The 18,390-nt window shown below is 34.2% G+C and overlaps 1 protein-coding gene across 30 annotated transcripts in view; it reads right to left on the minus strand.

Moving 5' to 3' along the window:
- Positions 1-4,775: 4,775 nt before the first annotated feature.
- mtd (TLD domain-containing protein mustard) overlaps positions 4,776-18,390 on the minus strand; it is a 426,229-nt gene continuing 412,614 nt past the window's right edge. For 29 of the 30 annotated variants that reach the window (XM_088226847.1, XM_088226843.1, XM_088226846.1 and 26 more), the window contains 4 exons: positions 8,965-9,083; positions 8,495-8,654; positions 7,167-7,432; positions 4,776-6,052 (listed from right to left, as the gene is read on the minus strand). In XM_088226847.1, coding sequence (XP_088082973.1) covers positions 5,917-6,052; positions 7,167-7,432; positions 8,495-8,654; positions 8,965-9,083 — 681 coding nt within the window. In that variant the 3' untranslated portion in view covers positions 4,776-5,916. Of the gene's footprint in view, positions 6,053-7,166; positions 7,433-8,494; positions 8,655-8,964; positions 9,084-13,588; positions 13,900-18,390 lie in introns of those variants that run through there. The other variant, XM_088226865.1, reaches the window with a different exon arrangement.

Raw genomic sequence — 18,390 nt, forward strand, 5'->3', positions numbered from 1 at the left:
AAAAAATTATGACAAATAAAGTTTTGGATAAACCATGACTGTATTATTAGTAAAAGCTTTTAAATTTATTAATTTAGTGACATCTAAATAAAATAATTGAAATATCAAAAAGTACAAATTGAAATTTTTTTAAATATTATTTTTATTTCCATTAAACAGTTTAGAATTTAAGAATTGATAATGCAATATATATCGTGGGTATACTGGCAAAAAACGTTAAATCGAAAATATGCAGATTTGACTTAAATGATGCATTTTTTTTAACGCTTTACAAACTGGCCAAATACACTAATGTCATATTTCATATATCTGTAGTTTTAAAAATAAATTTAAGGTTAAGTCGTATACCGGGTATTTTATTCAGGCTTAAAAGCTTTAAACATATTATTTACCTAATATAAAATTAAGAAACGGAAAAATTAAAAATATGTTCTTAAATGAGCACTTAACTTAAAAGAGTAAAATTGGAACAAAACTTAAATGCTTGAATTCTCAAAACAGGGATTTAAGAGTTAAAGTTTTTTGCCAGCATACCCACGATACATAGGTACAGTTATTATTTTGAGGTAGGGAAATTAAGGTAAAAGTTACTAATTATAATAAATAAAACACAAAAAAAATATTTATCCTTTTATTTGCAATATATAATATATATTTATAATTATATATTTTCATCAAATAACTTACATTATATACATTTATAATCCCTAATGCAGGAGACAGAGCCAGACCAGATAAACACATATTATGCAGATAATTTGGGAACAATTCTGAAAGCATCGTACAACCTAAAGCAATACACAAATATAATAATATTAAATAAAGAGGAATACAACGCTGAAGTATGTACGAGAAGGAGCTAGGAAACTCTTCAGGGAATATTAACAACTAATTTCGGGACTAGATAGTACACTGGAGAACACAGGAGCGGACTCCAGAACGTTCCTAAAATAAGATAGGAGTAGGTTAGTGATGGTTACAATAATATATTGCGAAGACGTTTCGTGGCTCGCTTTCATCAGTGGGTACAATGCGTAGGTACGGAAGATGCGATACAATAATAGGATATGATACTAGAGGTGAATTCATTCAATGTACTCGATGTTTTCATTACTATTATTTGATGAAAACAAATATTTGCGTAAGAATGATTAACCCAAATATTTCAATTCCAGAACCATTTTGTGCTTTCTAATGGGAAACCATTGTGGTAGTGCGGGGTTTGAAAAAATCCAACCCAAATTATTAATATTTAAATCATTTTAATAAGATTTATAAACCACCGAATTAGCATTAGACATATCAATAGTCTAATTCGGTAGTATGATGACAAAAGGGTACATCTGCGATTTTCTAAACTGTACGGGACAAGCGAATAATTTGTTTTGTCACAGCTTAAAGTGAGAAAAAAACTGATGAACCCCATTTTGAAAATGCCCATTTAGAAAGAAGCTCCAGAGAGTTCTTTTGTCGTATGAAAAATGACAGAATTTAGCATATTTCATAAAAACATACAAAAATGTCTGTTTTGTAAAAAGTGTCAGACATAAACGTTTGCCATCACACTACCGATTTGCATTTCAAATAATTGTTGTCAAGCTACTATTTTCATTACGAATGGACTCATTCGGCGTCATTTCCATTAGCTCTGTATGATTAATAATTGATTGGAATGAATTTCCGCATTCAGACAATCATTCAATTGCGATGGAATAATTAAATGCATTAGAATAATTCATCTCTCATTAAAACCAATGTTTGCAGAAATTAAAGTAAGACACAGGTGTCAAGCCACTCATTAAAATAGAGCATAGCTTCCTTTATATCCCCAACCCCAGAAAGCACTCGACCATTGAAACAGTCTTCCTCGGGAAGAAACCAAGGCATTTAAAATCAATTAGATGACCGGAAGCAAAAACCTAATAAGCACATCAGCTTCAAGTTGCTGGTGAGCGTAATTGAAGGTCTTAGATTTTCACAACTGTTCAGATGCACATTGGTTTTTTTTGTCATGTATTTGTTTAGAAAGATACAATTATTTATCAAATGGCATTAAAAAATCACATTTTTTAATGTTTGCTAGATAATGCCTTTTTGCTTGGAATTTATTGGGTTTTATCTATCTGTGTTCTAATGGTGTATGGAGTCTCGAGTTCCTACAGACTTGCAAGTCGAGCAATCGAATTCCTGATAGGATTGATGACAAATTTTGAGTAAAACAGATGTTTTTAGTCTACAATATTTCATAGTAATCTGATTGGCACCTGAGGGGGGGTGTAAGACAGATTTTTCATGCAAGTTGGTGAACCAATGCAGCGCTATAGCGCCAGGGAAAGGTGATTATGATGAATAATGGAGGAATGTACCCACAGACTAAGCGGAGTAAATGGTACTAAGTAACTAAGTATCTTTGGTTTAATAGCGACAAAATCTGGCTCTCTCTCTCCCGCAGTGTGTAGTGTCTCGCTTGCGATGCTCTGTTTCATTATTCCGTCCTCTAACAGTCTGACTACTAATTGACACGAGTGCGAGCCACAATTGTAACATTTACATTAGGTTTCCTTCGCTCGAGATATGCCTGTTAGACAACAACTAAATGGTGAGACAAGAAACAATACCATAAATACTTATTCCTTTTAATATAAATAAATGTATTTTTTAATTTTATTTCATTACTCTTTTAAATTACTTTGACAAATTAAACATTCTGAGAATAGATTATATTTAGAGTACATTATTAAAAATATGTGATTTGAAACATGCGTTGGTCAGTCGCCGTAGCTCGGATGATCGAAAGGGGAGGGGTCTGTATACGAGAAGTGAATGCGTGGCTTGCTCGGGGGAGGGCACGATGAAGCTACTAATGTATACAAGCGCATGTTTGCGTTTCGACAACACCTAACACCGAGATGCCGACATGGGTCCTACACATCATCTACATACACAGTACAGTTAGGTTTCCACACGTAATAACAAGCGCATTATTATTCTTTATAACATTAAATTATCCAATATTAAGCATTAATCGTTGTCTCTGCGTGAGTGTATTCCGGAAAGGCGCTTATTACACGACGCGGCCGGCGGTAGGAGAGGTGGGGAGAGGGGCGGCCGCGTGACGAGATGGCACAGCTAATATTTGGCACATCCCAAAACTTGTGTTAGTAACAAATATAATATACGTAATAGTGTTATGGTAAATTCTTAATCATAATTTAATACATAAAACAGTTATACACTTTAACGACTAATTCATAATAACAATATGAGTCTCTCTATAAGAAGCGTAATGTGGTTGGCTAATGTTATTTCACTATTAGACATAAATGTCTCGCGCTCTATCTGGACACGCCCAGCGCCGCCGCAGAACTTATATACACCGGTATGTACAAGCGAGGAATGGGGAATATATACACAACTTTATTTTCTCCCAAATAAAACACGGGTCGGGTCGGGTCGGGTTCGGCGGCACGGAGTGTTCCGGAAAGGCGCGAGTTGTGCCCACTACCTGCTGAATTCTACAAAACACTTATATTCAATGTATATATCACGCAGCCGATAACTTAGTTCAATATATTAAATTTGTCCAACCAAATGACTCTTTACATTCCTACAGCTCTACGACTACACAATTATCATTATTAGATACCTTTTACTTTATATGACAATGTGCTCAGTATAATTCATATCGACAAACAACACTCTCCGAATGAGACGGGTGAAGTTAGGCGCCGGACAATGCTAGGCTGCTCACTCGCTCACTCGCTCACCCGCTCACCGACCGATGGGTTATTGCCAACAGAGTGAATGAGAACGAGTGCCCTACAGCTAACATAATTAGATGATTTTCTCGAGGGTGCAAATCAGGGAATATTCAAGAGAACTTACAAATAAAATAACACTAGGTAATAAATTACATTAATAATATCTTTCAAACCATCAAATATAACATTTAGTTTTTGTTGTTAAACATTTTTTTTCACAAAGACTCGTAGAAGCGATGGATTCTCGTGCAAGAAACGGATATGGTGAGATATGTATATCACAAAGTGTCCGTAAACCAAAGGAAAAAGGAAATTGATCCGAAATTTAACAACCAGACTGAAGGGATTGACATTTTCAAAACGGGAGAATCGATTGGAAGTTAATATGCGTGAAATGAAAAAAACAATCTAAATGAACACATTTGGTAGGGACAGAATGGCACAAATATTCATTTATTAAAAATAGTTAAAAACTCTATAGGGGATACAACGTATTATTCGTTACTAGGGAAAGATGGTAAGTATCGCTCCGCAGTTGCAATGCTAACAGCGCAGCCATCATATGCGGGAGACTACAGCGGTGAGTGGCCGGCGCAGAGGAAATCATATACCGAGCTAAGTACGATAAAAGGTCGAGAGAAACGGCCCACAGTTACGATTACCAAACATGTGATCTTACACTCTACGGTATAATAATTAACGTGACTAAAATTGACAATGTTTTATTACAAGGCAAATTGCTGACAACCGGAATTACAAATATCAAATGTCCGCAAATTCGGCCGGCGCGCCGCGGTGACGGCTCCGACCGAGCTAATTCCGCAAATCCAAAGCGGCTACAAACTTGATCCTCGCGCAGAACATTGGTAATTTCACATCGACCACGCGCTTGAGCTGTGTATTGAATAACATCGAAGCGCATTTGGTTGCATGTTACGGAGGATGCGGCGTAGTTTATATTACACTTATCACGTAAAACTACCGATAACAAATATTTATTTTATGCAATATCTCTTTTTGGCTAACAATATGACTAAAACATTTTTTTAAAAGAATAGATTCTGACCAAACGCTACTCGGATTCCACAATATGACCACCGCACGGAACGTCCGACTACCGGAGTCAAATGAATAAGGCTAACGACAGTCACAAAATTTACCCAATACATGGAATATCGGTGATGTTTCTATAAAATACAAACAGCGGTGATATGGATCGATATCCTTTAATCGAATAATTCAAGACGGCAATGATAGATCTCGGAGTTGTGCGTGACTAAGATCCGACGGCCCAAGATCGCTTATTACGGAACCGAACTAGAATGTAACAGAAAGGCAACGCTATAAATATTAGCAACACTCGGCAGTTTGTATAAATTGTGAAATCCTAATCATTACTGATATATATTTTTTGCTACAATAAACATTATCCATACACCTTGAATAATACAATGTGATGGAGCGTTTTTTTTTACCAAAAGACGAAATGCCGATATACTGAACTTGGTCAAATATTATTAGTAGGTGTAGGGTACCGCGTCCCGGTATAAAAATACCTACGTTAAGATTGTTCGCATCTTCAAGTTGAAAATTGGTTGCGATTTACCGAAACAACAACTTGTATCGTGAGCAAACCCTGTCACACAATCCAGGGAAGTTCTCCACAGAGAATGCAGTCAACAGTAAAACGTAATAACAAAGTGTGTTTCAATCGCAATAGACGTTCGATTACCGCACGTATCGGAGTTTCGATATTATGCGAGAGAATCTCTCTCGCCGCTTGCCGCGATGCGCTATCAACATAAAAAAATATTTTTACTACGTAACAACGCGCCGTAGAAACAACGGACAAGCCCAAACACCAATCTGCGGAACCAGCCGATTCTCTAAAGGGAGCAGGTTTATAGTGACGGAATCACGATCCTACTGGCAGTTGGATAAAAAGGTGTTGTTTTATCTCCCAAACTTGCATCGGATGCTGACCAAATTCCACTCGTACAAGCGGTTAGATCTTCTCGTCACTGTACTATTGAAGCGGAGCGTTCCTCTCACTGATACTTGTTACCGGGGACGTCCATGTCCCGGGGAGTAGGAATATTTGCGGGAAACGTCCTCTAGTGTTACATTAGCCGGGTCGGTGTGCGCGCAGGCGGCCCTATATGAAGGCCCAGCACTCTAGGATCTTGACTATGAAGTCATCTTGCGTGGATAGGGGCTCGTTACCGTACGTGGTACAGGATTGGGTTCTACCCTGGTACAGGTCACCGTCTAGCCACAGCCCAAACTTGCCGCTGGAAACAAATCCATTCATCAATATATATCATTTTGTAATATGTTAATAATAATAGATTCTTCAACAGAATGTAAGTAAAGTAAAATTCAATCGTTGGATACAATAAGGCACTGTTATACAAGATCACATTTAGTAAGATGGGTAAAAGTTAACTTTACTCCCCGACGCATCTTCAAGACGAGGAGGATCTTAACCACATAACGACACTCTGATTGATTCAAATGTGCCCTTTCTTTACTAACGAAAATTCTATATTCTTCATAAAATTTTCATTGTACAGTAGAACCTCGATTATCTGGACCGCAATTACAATTATAACAAAGTTCTTTTTTTTATTTTAATTTATTAGGAATATCAACAGTAATACATGTTAAAAAAAATATAACAAATAAAATATACAGAGAATAAAACCAATGACAGATATTCACAGAAATACATAAAATACTCGTACTATACATGCTAGTGTGTTTGTGTAAGTGTGTGAGAGGGTGGGTGAGTGGGTGTTATTATGGAATGAGGGTGGACATGTGTGTAAATATTATTGCACTAATCTAGACAACATTCGGGCAAAAAGGATTGATCTACTTCTCCATTAAAGTGTATAACCTACTTCCATTGTCCATTAAGACAGTTAGTAAATACGCTCACTTGTTATCAATCAAAATTGTTATCAATAAGTGGGTAACGGAGGTGAGAAGCGCACGGATTGATGAACGGATTAGGCCAAATGGGCAAAAAAGTGTTATTATTCATTTATAATGTTACTTACTTATAGGATAAATGTTAAAAGTAAAATTTAGTTTCATATTTCGTATTTGAAATTATATAAACTCTTTTAAATAAACAACTACAACAGTGTAAGTCACTCTCCAAGCAAAAGAGTAAGTCTCTTTTTTTGTAGAGTTATAGTGATAACGTTTACTAGATGTGTAAAAGTAGATATGTATAGAATTTTAAAAAAACATGTACCTTTTATTTATTAATAAAAAAAAAACTTATTTAGAGCATGTTTCAAAATGATATAAAATGTTTTTCTCGGCACGGGACATCCCAGAGAGGGTACATAATTTTTTATTTAAAAAAAACGCACAAATAAATAAATGAATACTTACTCTCCGGCGCCAATGGAGATGTTGTCGTTACTGCCCCTGATGAAGTAGAGGTTGTCTCCTGTCCACTGCCAGACGCGGAAGCCCCTCTCCTCCTTGGGGGGCTCATCCCCCTCCGGGCAGCCCTCGGAGGGCGGCGGGGGCGCGGGGGGCGCGCGGCCCGCGGGGGGCGGCGGTGGCAGAGCGCAGAACGAGTACAGGAAGGACTCGCCCGTGCCGTAGAAGTGCTCCGACGGGTGGAGGGCGCATGATGTGAGCGCTCCAAACACCTGGAAAATAAAATATTAGTATTACGTATCCCAAACCGTTATTTATTTTAAGACTATACTGCCATCGTTAGTAGAAAAGGCAGCTTTTTGACAAAAATCACAAAATGAGTGAATTAGAGGTTATGTTCTACAATATATGCCAATGAGCAGTAAAAAAATTATTTCAGTACAAAAAACAATGTAATGTTTATTATGTTTTTTAAGCAACACAATATCACGAGATTTATCAGCAAAAACTCAGTGTCGATATGGCGTACATAGGTTATATACTTTAGAAACAATTGACACACAGTGGTTTTACTAATGATTAATTACAGTTTTTTTTTAATTTGCATAAAGTTACACACTAAAAAATGTCGTATCTCAATGTACAACTTTTTTAAATAACTGCTTTTTTGCTGATGACGGCACAGTATAGCTGTCAAAATTGTGTCTTTAATTTATTAGGAAAAGGTCTCCATAGCCATCAGTTCAAAAGACAATTGTAGTGAAAAGACAGCTTTAGCCAAGTGAAACTGAAGTAATAATATGATAGGAGGAGATTATTGTGTCCCTATCAAAAATGGTTTTCATCAAAAGTGTCCCAGTATGTTAGTCAAAAAAGATTTATTCAAACCGTCAACTAAGGTCCAATCGGAAGTGAAATATTACAAAAAATATATAATATGTGTTCGTATGAGTGATTTCTATGAGAAAAAAGTGTCCGCAAAGGTGTTAAAACAATATATTGATATAGTGCTAGTTTTAAAAATAAGGCCCAGTACATAATATAAGTTACAAAACTAAGTACATTTCTCCAATACACATTAATTGCACTTTTTATACATAATTAGCTCTTAAAAATTTATACGAAAAGTGAACGAAAGTTGAGCATTATATATAAAAAAGTAACTTTTCTTTCAGTTAAGCATTTCTCCATAATAATACAAAATATCTCACTAATAGGTATGGAGCGTCCGCTCTCACATCTTCAGGTTTAGCCGGTGGCCTTCAGAAGAGGCGTCTTCTTGCGGATTTACATAAAATGTGTGTAGGCGTTTTATCATCGGCCAGTGTACTCACGTTGTTCTCCGTGTCCTGTATGATGAGCAGCACGGGGCTGTCCACACGTTGCATCTTGCGGTAGAGAGAGTTGAGGGAGAACCCATGCACGCTGCTGGAGAACACCAGAGACCACATGTACCCCTGAGCTCGCGCCGGCAGGTGGCTGCATATCTTCTCTCTGAGGAAATGGAAAAGTAATAACGATAATTCATACACAGACATTAGACTGCTAACCTGCGAGGAGCACCTCAAGAATGCCCGGACTTATCCGCACTTGATTTCCTTATTCAGGATTATTATCTGAGAGTGGTCATCGAGTGTAAAACACTCGCCCAGGGTTCTGGATCTATTTCAAACATTCTATGCAATATTTAAATGAGTTTAAAAAAAGGGTACCTGCGCTTGAAAAGTTGATTGCACAAAGTGGTAATGACTTCTAGCAACGATTTTAGCTCTCGGAAGTGGATAGAAATAGAGGAAAAGTATACCTGTGTTCCATAGTGAGAATCTCGGTGGCTCCGATAAGGTCCGGGGGGCAGAATTCCAGGTCAACAGAGGCCCCGGAAGAGTAGAGGGCTCGGCGAAGTTCATCGCTCATCGACAGCACCTGCACATACCAACTCGGTCAATAATGGTTGACGTGAAAATATTTTCACAGTTCACAGTACACTGCACTATTTTGAATCGTTGTATTGTTTTTTTATAATGTTTTAATATTATTTTGAGCGTAGCGGTGCGGATAAATTATACAATAGAGAAATATCGTCAGCCTATTTATTTTGATATGTCAACGTAGGTACATAATACAGAAAAACGGATTAAAACTTATTTTAAAAAGTGTTGAAAGAAAATACGATTTACATGATTGAGAGTAAGAATTTTGTTTTGGTCCATTATTCCCTCAAAGATGATTATGCAAATGCTTTGCATAAAAACATAATTTAATAAATAAGCCTCAGGTTCACAGTATTAAAAAAAAAAATCATCAATGCTAAACAGTTCAGAACTGTTTAGCAAACTAGTTGTAAATATTTATGTTTCTGTCCCCTGTTAAAATACTTATTTGATCTTATCTCCAAAATATGTTAAGAAAAGTATAAAAACTGAAAATGTTGTAAACAATTCACCAGTATTGAAGATTCCTACTTAGGCGAAAGCGCTCGTTGGTCAAAATAATAAAAAGTAAAACTAAACCAAGAAGTTTCATTGATAAGTTTATTTATAATTTTATCATAATCGTTCTACTGTAACATTTTTTTTTGCCTTCTTTTATTTGACACTCAATAAACAATATATTTTTTACACTACAAGTTGGTTGGAAGAAATTACCAGTAAGCCATCAATAAAATATAAAATAACAACCATCAACCAAATCACACTTATAACTCTCGCAGTAATTTCTTAAATATTGGAATAATTAAAATTACAAAACGTTGCGGAAACATTAAAGAATGCAAATTGATTTGTTTGTGATTAAAGTTATCGATTTAAAAAAAAAAAAACTGGCATCAAAATCCTGGGTTAAAAAAAATAGAACCATTTTTGGATAATCATCGAGTAAAAACTTCTAATTAAATAATCAATAAAAGACGATAATTCAAGTATGTTTTTTTTAAACGAACAAACCATCATGCCGTTTCATATAGCTCACAATACATAATTATTTTTGCTTAGCAGATTACCAATTTATTTGCTATATGAAAAACCCAGGAACATAAATAAAGCTTATTGTAACTCCCATTTAAATTGACGCAATGTTTTAATTTCAACCGGCATTGGACAGATTGAAGATAATGGGACCATCAGTACAAGTAGGGGACCTGCACGGTAACCATAAACACTTGTATAAAAGGCGTAATAATATAATGCCAATTAAGCATTACGATATACGATATGCCAGTTGTGTCGCTAACAAATATTATTTGAGAGATGTTTTTGCTTCGAGTCTAAAAATTTACAGAATGGGCCCAATGCGATCTTACATCAGAATAAAAAAAAAAGATTCTTTATTATTATCATTATTTGATTTACACGCAAGCAACGTTTTCTTTAAATTTACTGTTTTGTAATGTTCCTCTAATCAAGAACTATAACATATAAGTTATATGTACGAGTATACCATAACAATGAACAAAAAAGGGCTAAAAATAAAAAAAATTACTCATTAAATTTATAGTTATTTTTTTTTTTTTTGTGTGCTTCCCTTTCCGCACCTAATAGTGTATAGAGCACTGCATTGGTACACCAATCGCAGCGTATATAGATTATTTTTGTTATATGAAGGTAAGATAATCAGTCTTACGCTTCAGGTACCAGTCCAGGGACTATGAAATATTATTAGTGAAAACACCTATTTACATAAATATTTCATATCAACCATGTTGGGAATCGAACGCGAGACCTCTTGCATGGTAGGAAAACGTGCTGACCAATGAATTTTTTTTGACACAATATTATCGTAAGTTTTATAAAAAAAAATGACTAATTTTGGGAATTTTGAAGAGACTTTTAACTTATTTAAATAAGTTGCAGTTTAAGTTGAAAATCTTGTTTCGGCCTGTCACTAGTATGTCGCTTTAGTTAGTGAACAAAGAGTTTATTCAAATTTTTGTAGACAAGTACTAGATTCAACCCCCTAAGGAGCTGTTGATATTAACATATTACAACAGATATAAATAACTTTTTAGAGAAGGAAAAAAAGTTATTCATGAGTCCTGTGGATGCTTAGATTTCTATATTGTCTTCTTTAAAATATTCTTCATCTCTGTTGTAATACGTTAATATTAACAGCTCCCTAGGGGGTTAAATCCAGTCCTTGTCTACAAAAATTTGGACAGACTCAAAACATTATTGATAAATCCACCTAGTCTAAGAAGAAGTACAAAAATTTAAAAATATTTTCAGGCGTTGCCTAATATGTAGGTGAAATAATAACGGTTATAAATAAAGGTTTAAGCTCTTTAACTTCACAAACGTCAACAGATGGAAGATTTGAAGGAATTTAAATATGGGCAGAATGGTGAATGTTACACGGTGTGTAAAGTGGCCACTTAAATCAGCCTATGACAGGTCATAAATCCTGTGAATGCCTAGACTTCTATAATCCCTAGCTAGTTTTTGCCCGACATACCATTTTTAACGAAATTGAGTTAAGTGTACAGGAGTTCTGAGAAAGCCTTCATTTATAAAATTTATTTATGAAAAAATTGTTTGAGGTGTTTTTTAACAAATTTTGTCATAAATTTTGTCATTATTTATGCCTATTTCATAAAAAAAATATTATAAAACTCAATTACTGCAGATTTGTGTTTTGGTCTGTTGGACAAAAACGAACTGAAGCGACTACTATAGTCCTTAAAATGTAACATGATTAGAATGACAGTTGTCAGAAAAAGTGACGACATAACTTTGTAGTAACGTCAAAGGAGTTATTTATATTGATATACACGAAAAATCATTTGTATCTGGCGTGTTAATTAATTTTTTTAATACAATGCTTGAAACATAAATCAACATTAATATATAAAATCAGCTTTAAAACTAAAATAAACCTAGTTATTAACGACGTTCTTACAAGGTTACATCATTTTGCAAAAACGTTAAAGATGGGACAAATTGATCGAATAAAAAAATAATTCATTTGATGTTGTTCATGAAAAAAGTGTAAATGTCTCATTTTTTGGTGAATAATTGTGTTAAACACACTATAATAGGCTTGTTTTTGCGTTTTTTATATCAATTTTCGGAAACAGTTTCGATAAAATCGATTTGATCAGTGATCAGTAATTTCCCATCACTAATGAAATTAGTTTGACAGCTGTCATTCAAATCAAGCTATATTTTAAGGGCTATAGTTTTGTATAAAATATTATCTGAATAAAATAAAAAAATTAAATACAAAAAAAAGTTGTATCGGTTAAAAAAGTTATATTTTGTAATTTGTTAAAGATGGATTTTGCCAAGTTTGCAAATAGTACCCTCAAATATTTTTGAGGAAAAAAACAAGTTATTGAGTACGTATAAGTGTTCGTATATTAATGCTGTAATAATTTTAAGTGCAGATATTTAAATTTAAAAAAAATAAAGTTTGATACGTACGAAAAAATAATAATACTGCAATAAAAATACGCCTGTTCTGATATGTTTCTACTAAGATTCGGCTATGAATTATTTATAGAAAGCCGGTAAAATAAAACTCAGTTTATACCTAAATACTCCAATATTTATAAATGTACTAGGTATTGTGACGTGCACTTTGTATCTTGTATCAAACTATGTAGGTACCTAATTTATTTACGATGACGCACAAAAACATCGACATGTACATAATACATATACAGGCCATAGCCTATGTTTGCATAGTATGTAAATAAATTAATTATGCACCTGTAAATTTTTTTTACATCAGTTGTTTATGTACAATATCGGAACATAAACAAAACAACAAACAAATCGTCTAGATTTTCATAAATCCACGCAAATGTGAAAAGTCGTAGCGAAATACATAAGCAATTATGACTTAAAGTAAAGAGCTCTTTCAAATCTAAAATATAAACAAATACCTATGTGTGAGGAAAGGGCATTGTATTCGCCGTCAGTTTTGTTATTTTTCCTCGCAAACCTACGTTTTACGAATACAAATCTCAGTAGCGATGTCAAGTGAAAAAAAAAAGTTTTTGTATATGATTAGTCTTAATTTTAAATTTGTTTTGCTAGTAGTGGCGGTGTAATGAGCGACCGAGACAGTGCATTGTGCCACATCCTGGAAAAATATTACCTACGTTGACACGCGAGATCAAAAACACAATATAAATAAAATTATTCGATTGTTCATATTACTGTGTGAAATTATTTTTTAACGTTTTCTTTTCTCGTCGGACTGGGTGTAAAATACTTGGCATTCGTGCCATGCATAAACTCCTGTTTTAAAATAGCGCGTTTAAAAATACTTTGGCGAATAATAGATATTAAATGCATATTTCAGTATGACCTACGCAACAATGATAATGGCGGTGAGCGGTGACATACGCGCAGCACACACACGCAATATACTTTAATTAATGTATCGTGTAAGCATAATAAAAAGTTGTTAAAATATAATATGAAACCCACCTCGGGGCGCGACCTAGAATATATCAGCGACATCTGGAATCTCGACGACCTCACAAAATAAGCATTTTAAATTTCAATCACTAAGGCTATAACTTAAAAAAATAATAACAAACGAAGCACCGAATGGATTCAAATTTGACGTTTATTCCATAACAGTGATTTCTTATTTATTTTATGGCTGTCAACACTCGGAAGCGCGCACTGGTGCGCGAGCAGGCACCTAGGGCGAAATGTCATAAAATAATATTTTTAGCAAGCGAAAGCGCGCAGCGGACACGTACGAGCGTCAACGAAAGTAAAAATAACACTGCAGCAGCACGAGTCGGAGGAATCTTAAATGGTAGATGTTCTGTGTCGGCCGCGCGCCGAATGAAAATCGAACGGACGAATGTTTTATATCAGTTTGAATTGAGTGGCAAGGCCGACGTCTCTTCTACATGGGTGCCCGATATTTTATTATTTCTCGTTTATAGGAGACAGGTATCTCTAGTAATCCCGGTCAGCCTCTGTCTGCTGTGTGTCAAGTTCAAAACACAAATAGAAAGGGAGGTCCCGCTGCGTCTGCCCGTCTGCTTAGTGCCTAACTGCTTGACTAACGGCGACTTCGTACATTTTAAATCCCCTCTGAAGTTTTGTACCTATCTTTAACAATTAGAATTTAGACAAACGGGAACACAAAAAAAACTAATTCCAGGAAATCGCCGCGTACCGGTATCTGTAAATATAATATATTTTGACCCCAATAAACACGATTCTCTTATACCATTACTTTATTTTTTCATAGAAATGACGCGAGCTTGAAATCTACTAAATATATATTCAAAGAAATATTTGCGTCCCAGATATTTAAATTGCGGGGGGCATTTTTAACGAATCGTAAATAGGTAACTCAGAATTAGAAAATGGGAATCAAGTTGGGGTATAGTACGGTACGAACTTCGGACCTCTGATCCGCGAGTCCGCGATACTATCCATAGGACCACAAACATAGCTTTGATTGAAATTTATATTACATTTAACATATTGGCAGTCTCCGTGGTGTAGTGGTCAAGACGCTTGACTCACGCACGGAAGATCCCGGGTTTGATTCCTGTGAGAACACAAAAAAAAAAGTGATTTTTCTCAAGCCTGGGTGTTCTGTGGTGTAATTCTCCATTGTAATTGGGCCTGTTGTGGTGCAAAAAAGTATTATCGAGGTATTTTTTTTACTTAATATGCCAATTTACACTGATAAAAAACAGTTATATAAAAAAAATATTTAGCTCAAAAAAAAATCACGACTTTTGCACAGCAAACAAAATAAATAATGAAAAAAACAGAAAGTAACCTATTACAGTATTATTTGATTCTGAATAAAAAAAGAGAAAAAAAAACACACTATCTAAAAACGAAATGGTATAAAATACGTAGAAATTAGGCACCCACTTATTTTTTTTTTAAATTTCGTTTAATCACAGAATACGGAGTTGCCAGTTTTTTTATAATCCGCGAATCAGTAAATTTGATATATGGATTATTAAATTTGAATTAATCATTACGGTTTGCTAAATATAAACATCATAACCGTAAAATGAAACATCAACTGGTTTAACCCGTTTAAAAACTGCAGCAGAAACAAGTTTTATAATAATACATAGTCATTAAACGCAAATATAATTTACAAAAACTGCCAAGTGGATAATCTATGTAAGTAAATACGTATTTTTTATAGGTAGTTTTCTATATTTGACCTATTTAACAAAATAATTGAAAATTTAAAGCCACAATGGCCACAAGAGCAGTAGCTTTAGCAGCCGCAAGGCGCTGTAATAATATACTCGTAAATTATGTTATTTGATAATGTATGTACGTTCGCCGAAAACAAAATATTATATTTGTGTGAAAATACACTTTAAATTTCGTGCGTCAAAATCATAGAATTAAGTCTTAATTCTATGGTTAAAATTCCCCATCAAGCACGAAATTACAAAACTCGAAATGGTCTTGAGCCATTTCTCAATAGATTTTTTTAAACCATCATTATAAACGCATTATTCAGTTGCACCAAAAAAAGTCAAGTAAAAAAGGAAGCTAAATAATTGTTGCGTTTTCGTCGAAATTGATAAAACGACGTGTATTAAAAAATAAGATACAACAAACTATTTTGTCCATTTTGACAAAAGAGCAATTATCATTTAACTTTTTTAACCAACTAAATGTTATGAAATATTTGTACATAAACACTAACCGACCTTTCTATGTTTACTGGTGTCGAGACGTACCCGTCTCTTCGTCAGGACACCAATTAAACTATCATGCAAATCCCACTATACACCTTCACCATTGTTGTTGCACAAACATATAAAACCAACACGCTGATTTGAAACCACGTGCTTGAAGGTGTATAGTCGAATTTGCATGTTAGTTTGGTTGTTGTCCTGACGAAGAGACGGGTATGTCTCGAAACCGGTAGACATTTAAAAAACGGTAAATGGTTATATACAAATGTTTAACAACATTTAGTAAAATGTTTGACCACAAAGCTTATCATCATCATCATTCCCTTTCCGCACCTAATGGTGCGTTGGGCACTGGACTGGTACACCAATCGCAGTGTATCTTGATCAATTTTATTACATGAAGGTGAGGTGATCAGTCTTACGCTTCAGGTACCGGTCCAGGGACTGTGAAATATTTTAGTGTGAAAACACTCTTAAATAAATATTTCATATCAACCATGTGGGGAATCGAACCCGAGACCTCTTACATGGTAGGCAAACGCGCTGACCATTACACTACGAGGCTGGCAAAGTTAACGCTTTTAAATTAATAATATTTGAAAATCCTTGAAAATTCTTTTTCGTTTGATTGATGTAGGTATGTTTTAATTTTTTATTTCTTTTGAATTTTTACACAATTGATGTGAAATTATGTACAATTATGTATAAATAAATAATACACTGACACTCCGGAACGTGCCTGTGGGCCAGTGGAGTGGCTATATCCGTAAAAAAATATATATATATTGAATGTACCTACCTATTGTATAAACATTTTTGTTAACTATGTATTTATATTTTTATAAGTATTGGATTAAATAAATAAAAAAAATATTTTATGACTTAATTTTTTTGGTGCAATCAAATCAGGTCAAAATTTTCAAAACATATTGAATATTTAGAGTGGATTTTTACGATTCTAGTGATACAAATATCAAAGTATGAAAAACAAGTTTTCATTTATATTTTTTTGGGTTAACAAATACGCATACAAAACGGCTCGCAGTTGACGTCACATAATTTTGGTGTCACACGTCAACCCTGCTGAATTCGCTTCTAACAAACGTACGATTATGGCCCAGTAATGAAATACGTGCCGTTTGTCTCATAGAGCGTAAAACATCTCATTTTTAGATAATGAACAATAATATTTCAAACCTTTGTCGAAAATTTATCCGATGTTGCACGGAAAAAAATAGTAAAAATGCAAACTATCATAATATGATTTGAATAAATAACGACTTGTCTATTTGTAGCATCCACGGATGAAGATATGAAAATGCGTTTTTAGTGGGTAACTCACAAATGCTGATTTTGGAGTTATCTAGTTGTAGTAATTACCCCGCAATATGAAAACAGGATGTATTAAATTCATATTAGGTTCACAAATGGAGTTGATTGATCATAAATCCAAAGTAAATTTAAATTACAATAATTTATTAGTATCTAATAAATTGAGGTGAGACATTCTTTTGTTCAAAATCTAAATATGGTAAGTTTAGGATATAATTTTTAATATGACAGTTTGGCAGGCAGAAGGTACCTAAATCTGTATTTTTGTTTTTTTTTTTGTTTTCAACAGTTTTAGTACATAACACAATAAAAAAAACAAAAAACAGCACAATTTAACTCTTGTGTGGCTGTGATGTCACACGAGTCGACATAGGATACAAGACTTGATATATCTACCATATTTTTTTAAATTATGAACTCCTATTTAATGTAATCTTCAAATGGACATTTTTACACCGGATTCGAAAAGTAAAATTTGTATGTCTATGCTGGATAATAATACAAAAAATATTTATCCTTGCTATGCGAATAATAAATGTCCGCTAATTCAGCAACACATCTGTACAAGAGAGAGCATGAAGATAGAACTCATAACAAGGAAAACGATGAGCGGCGTATTTATGATTTTTAATTTATTTTGCTACAACAGGGCTAAATTGTATGTTTATATGCATAAAAAATGGAAAAGGAATTATGAAACAGTATGTCTTCATGTTTTTCTTTTTAAATGTCTGAACTTTAGAATATTCCATCTTTTACTAGTGTTAACACGATGTTACATCACCGCGCGCAAAGGGATTATTTACCGCAGTCATTAAAGAGTTAAAATGGAAATTAATAATTGCTGAATAGGATCAATTTTTTTTTTAGTTTATGGAATAAAGTCTTGAAATCGGGTCTTATTTCGGCTCTCCTAAACATTTTGTAGAATTACAGATGGTCCTTTCTGCCGTCTGACTACCGAGTTGTCGAACCATAATAGTTGTGAGGGTTGGCAGAAAATCTCATTTAAAAAAATTGTTTAGGTTGCCGCAAAGGCTGGCCACCCCTGCACTAGAGTCAATATGTTTTTGGCAAGGTGATTCTGTCTATTTGATTTCCTGTTTTATATTGAATATAATTAATTAACTACTATTAAGCTAAAAAATACAGAAATTTACGTAAGCATTGTATTGGCTCATCATTGCATCCGTGAACATAACAAACTTTGCTATTCCATAAGATGAATTGAATTATTTACTAACAATTTTT

Source organism: Micrasema longulum, unplaced genomic scaffold (assembly GCF_059751315.1).
Source record: "Micrasema longulum isolate JH-2025_06_02 unplaced genomic scaffold, ASM5975131v1 h1tg000469l, whole genome shotgun sequence".
Taxonomy (NCBI): Eukaryota; Metazoa; Arthropoda; class Insecta; order Trichoptera; family Brachycentridae; genus Micrasema; species Micrasema longulum.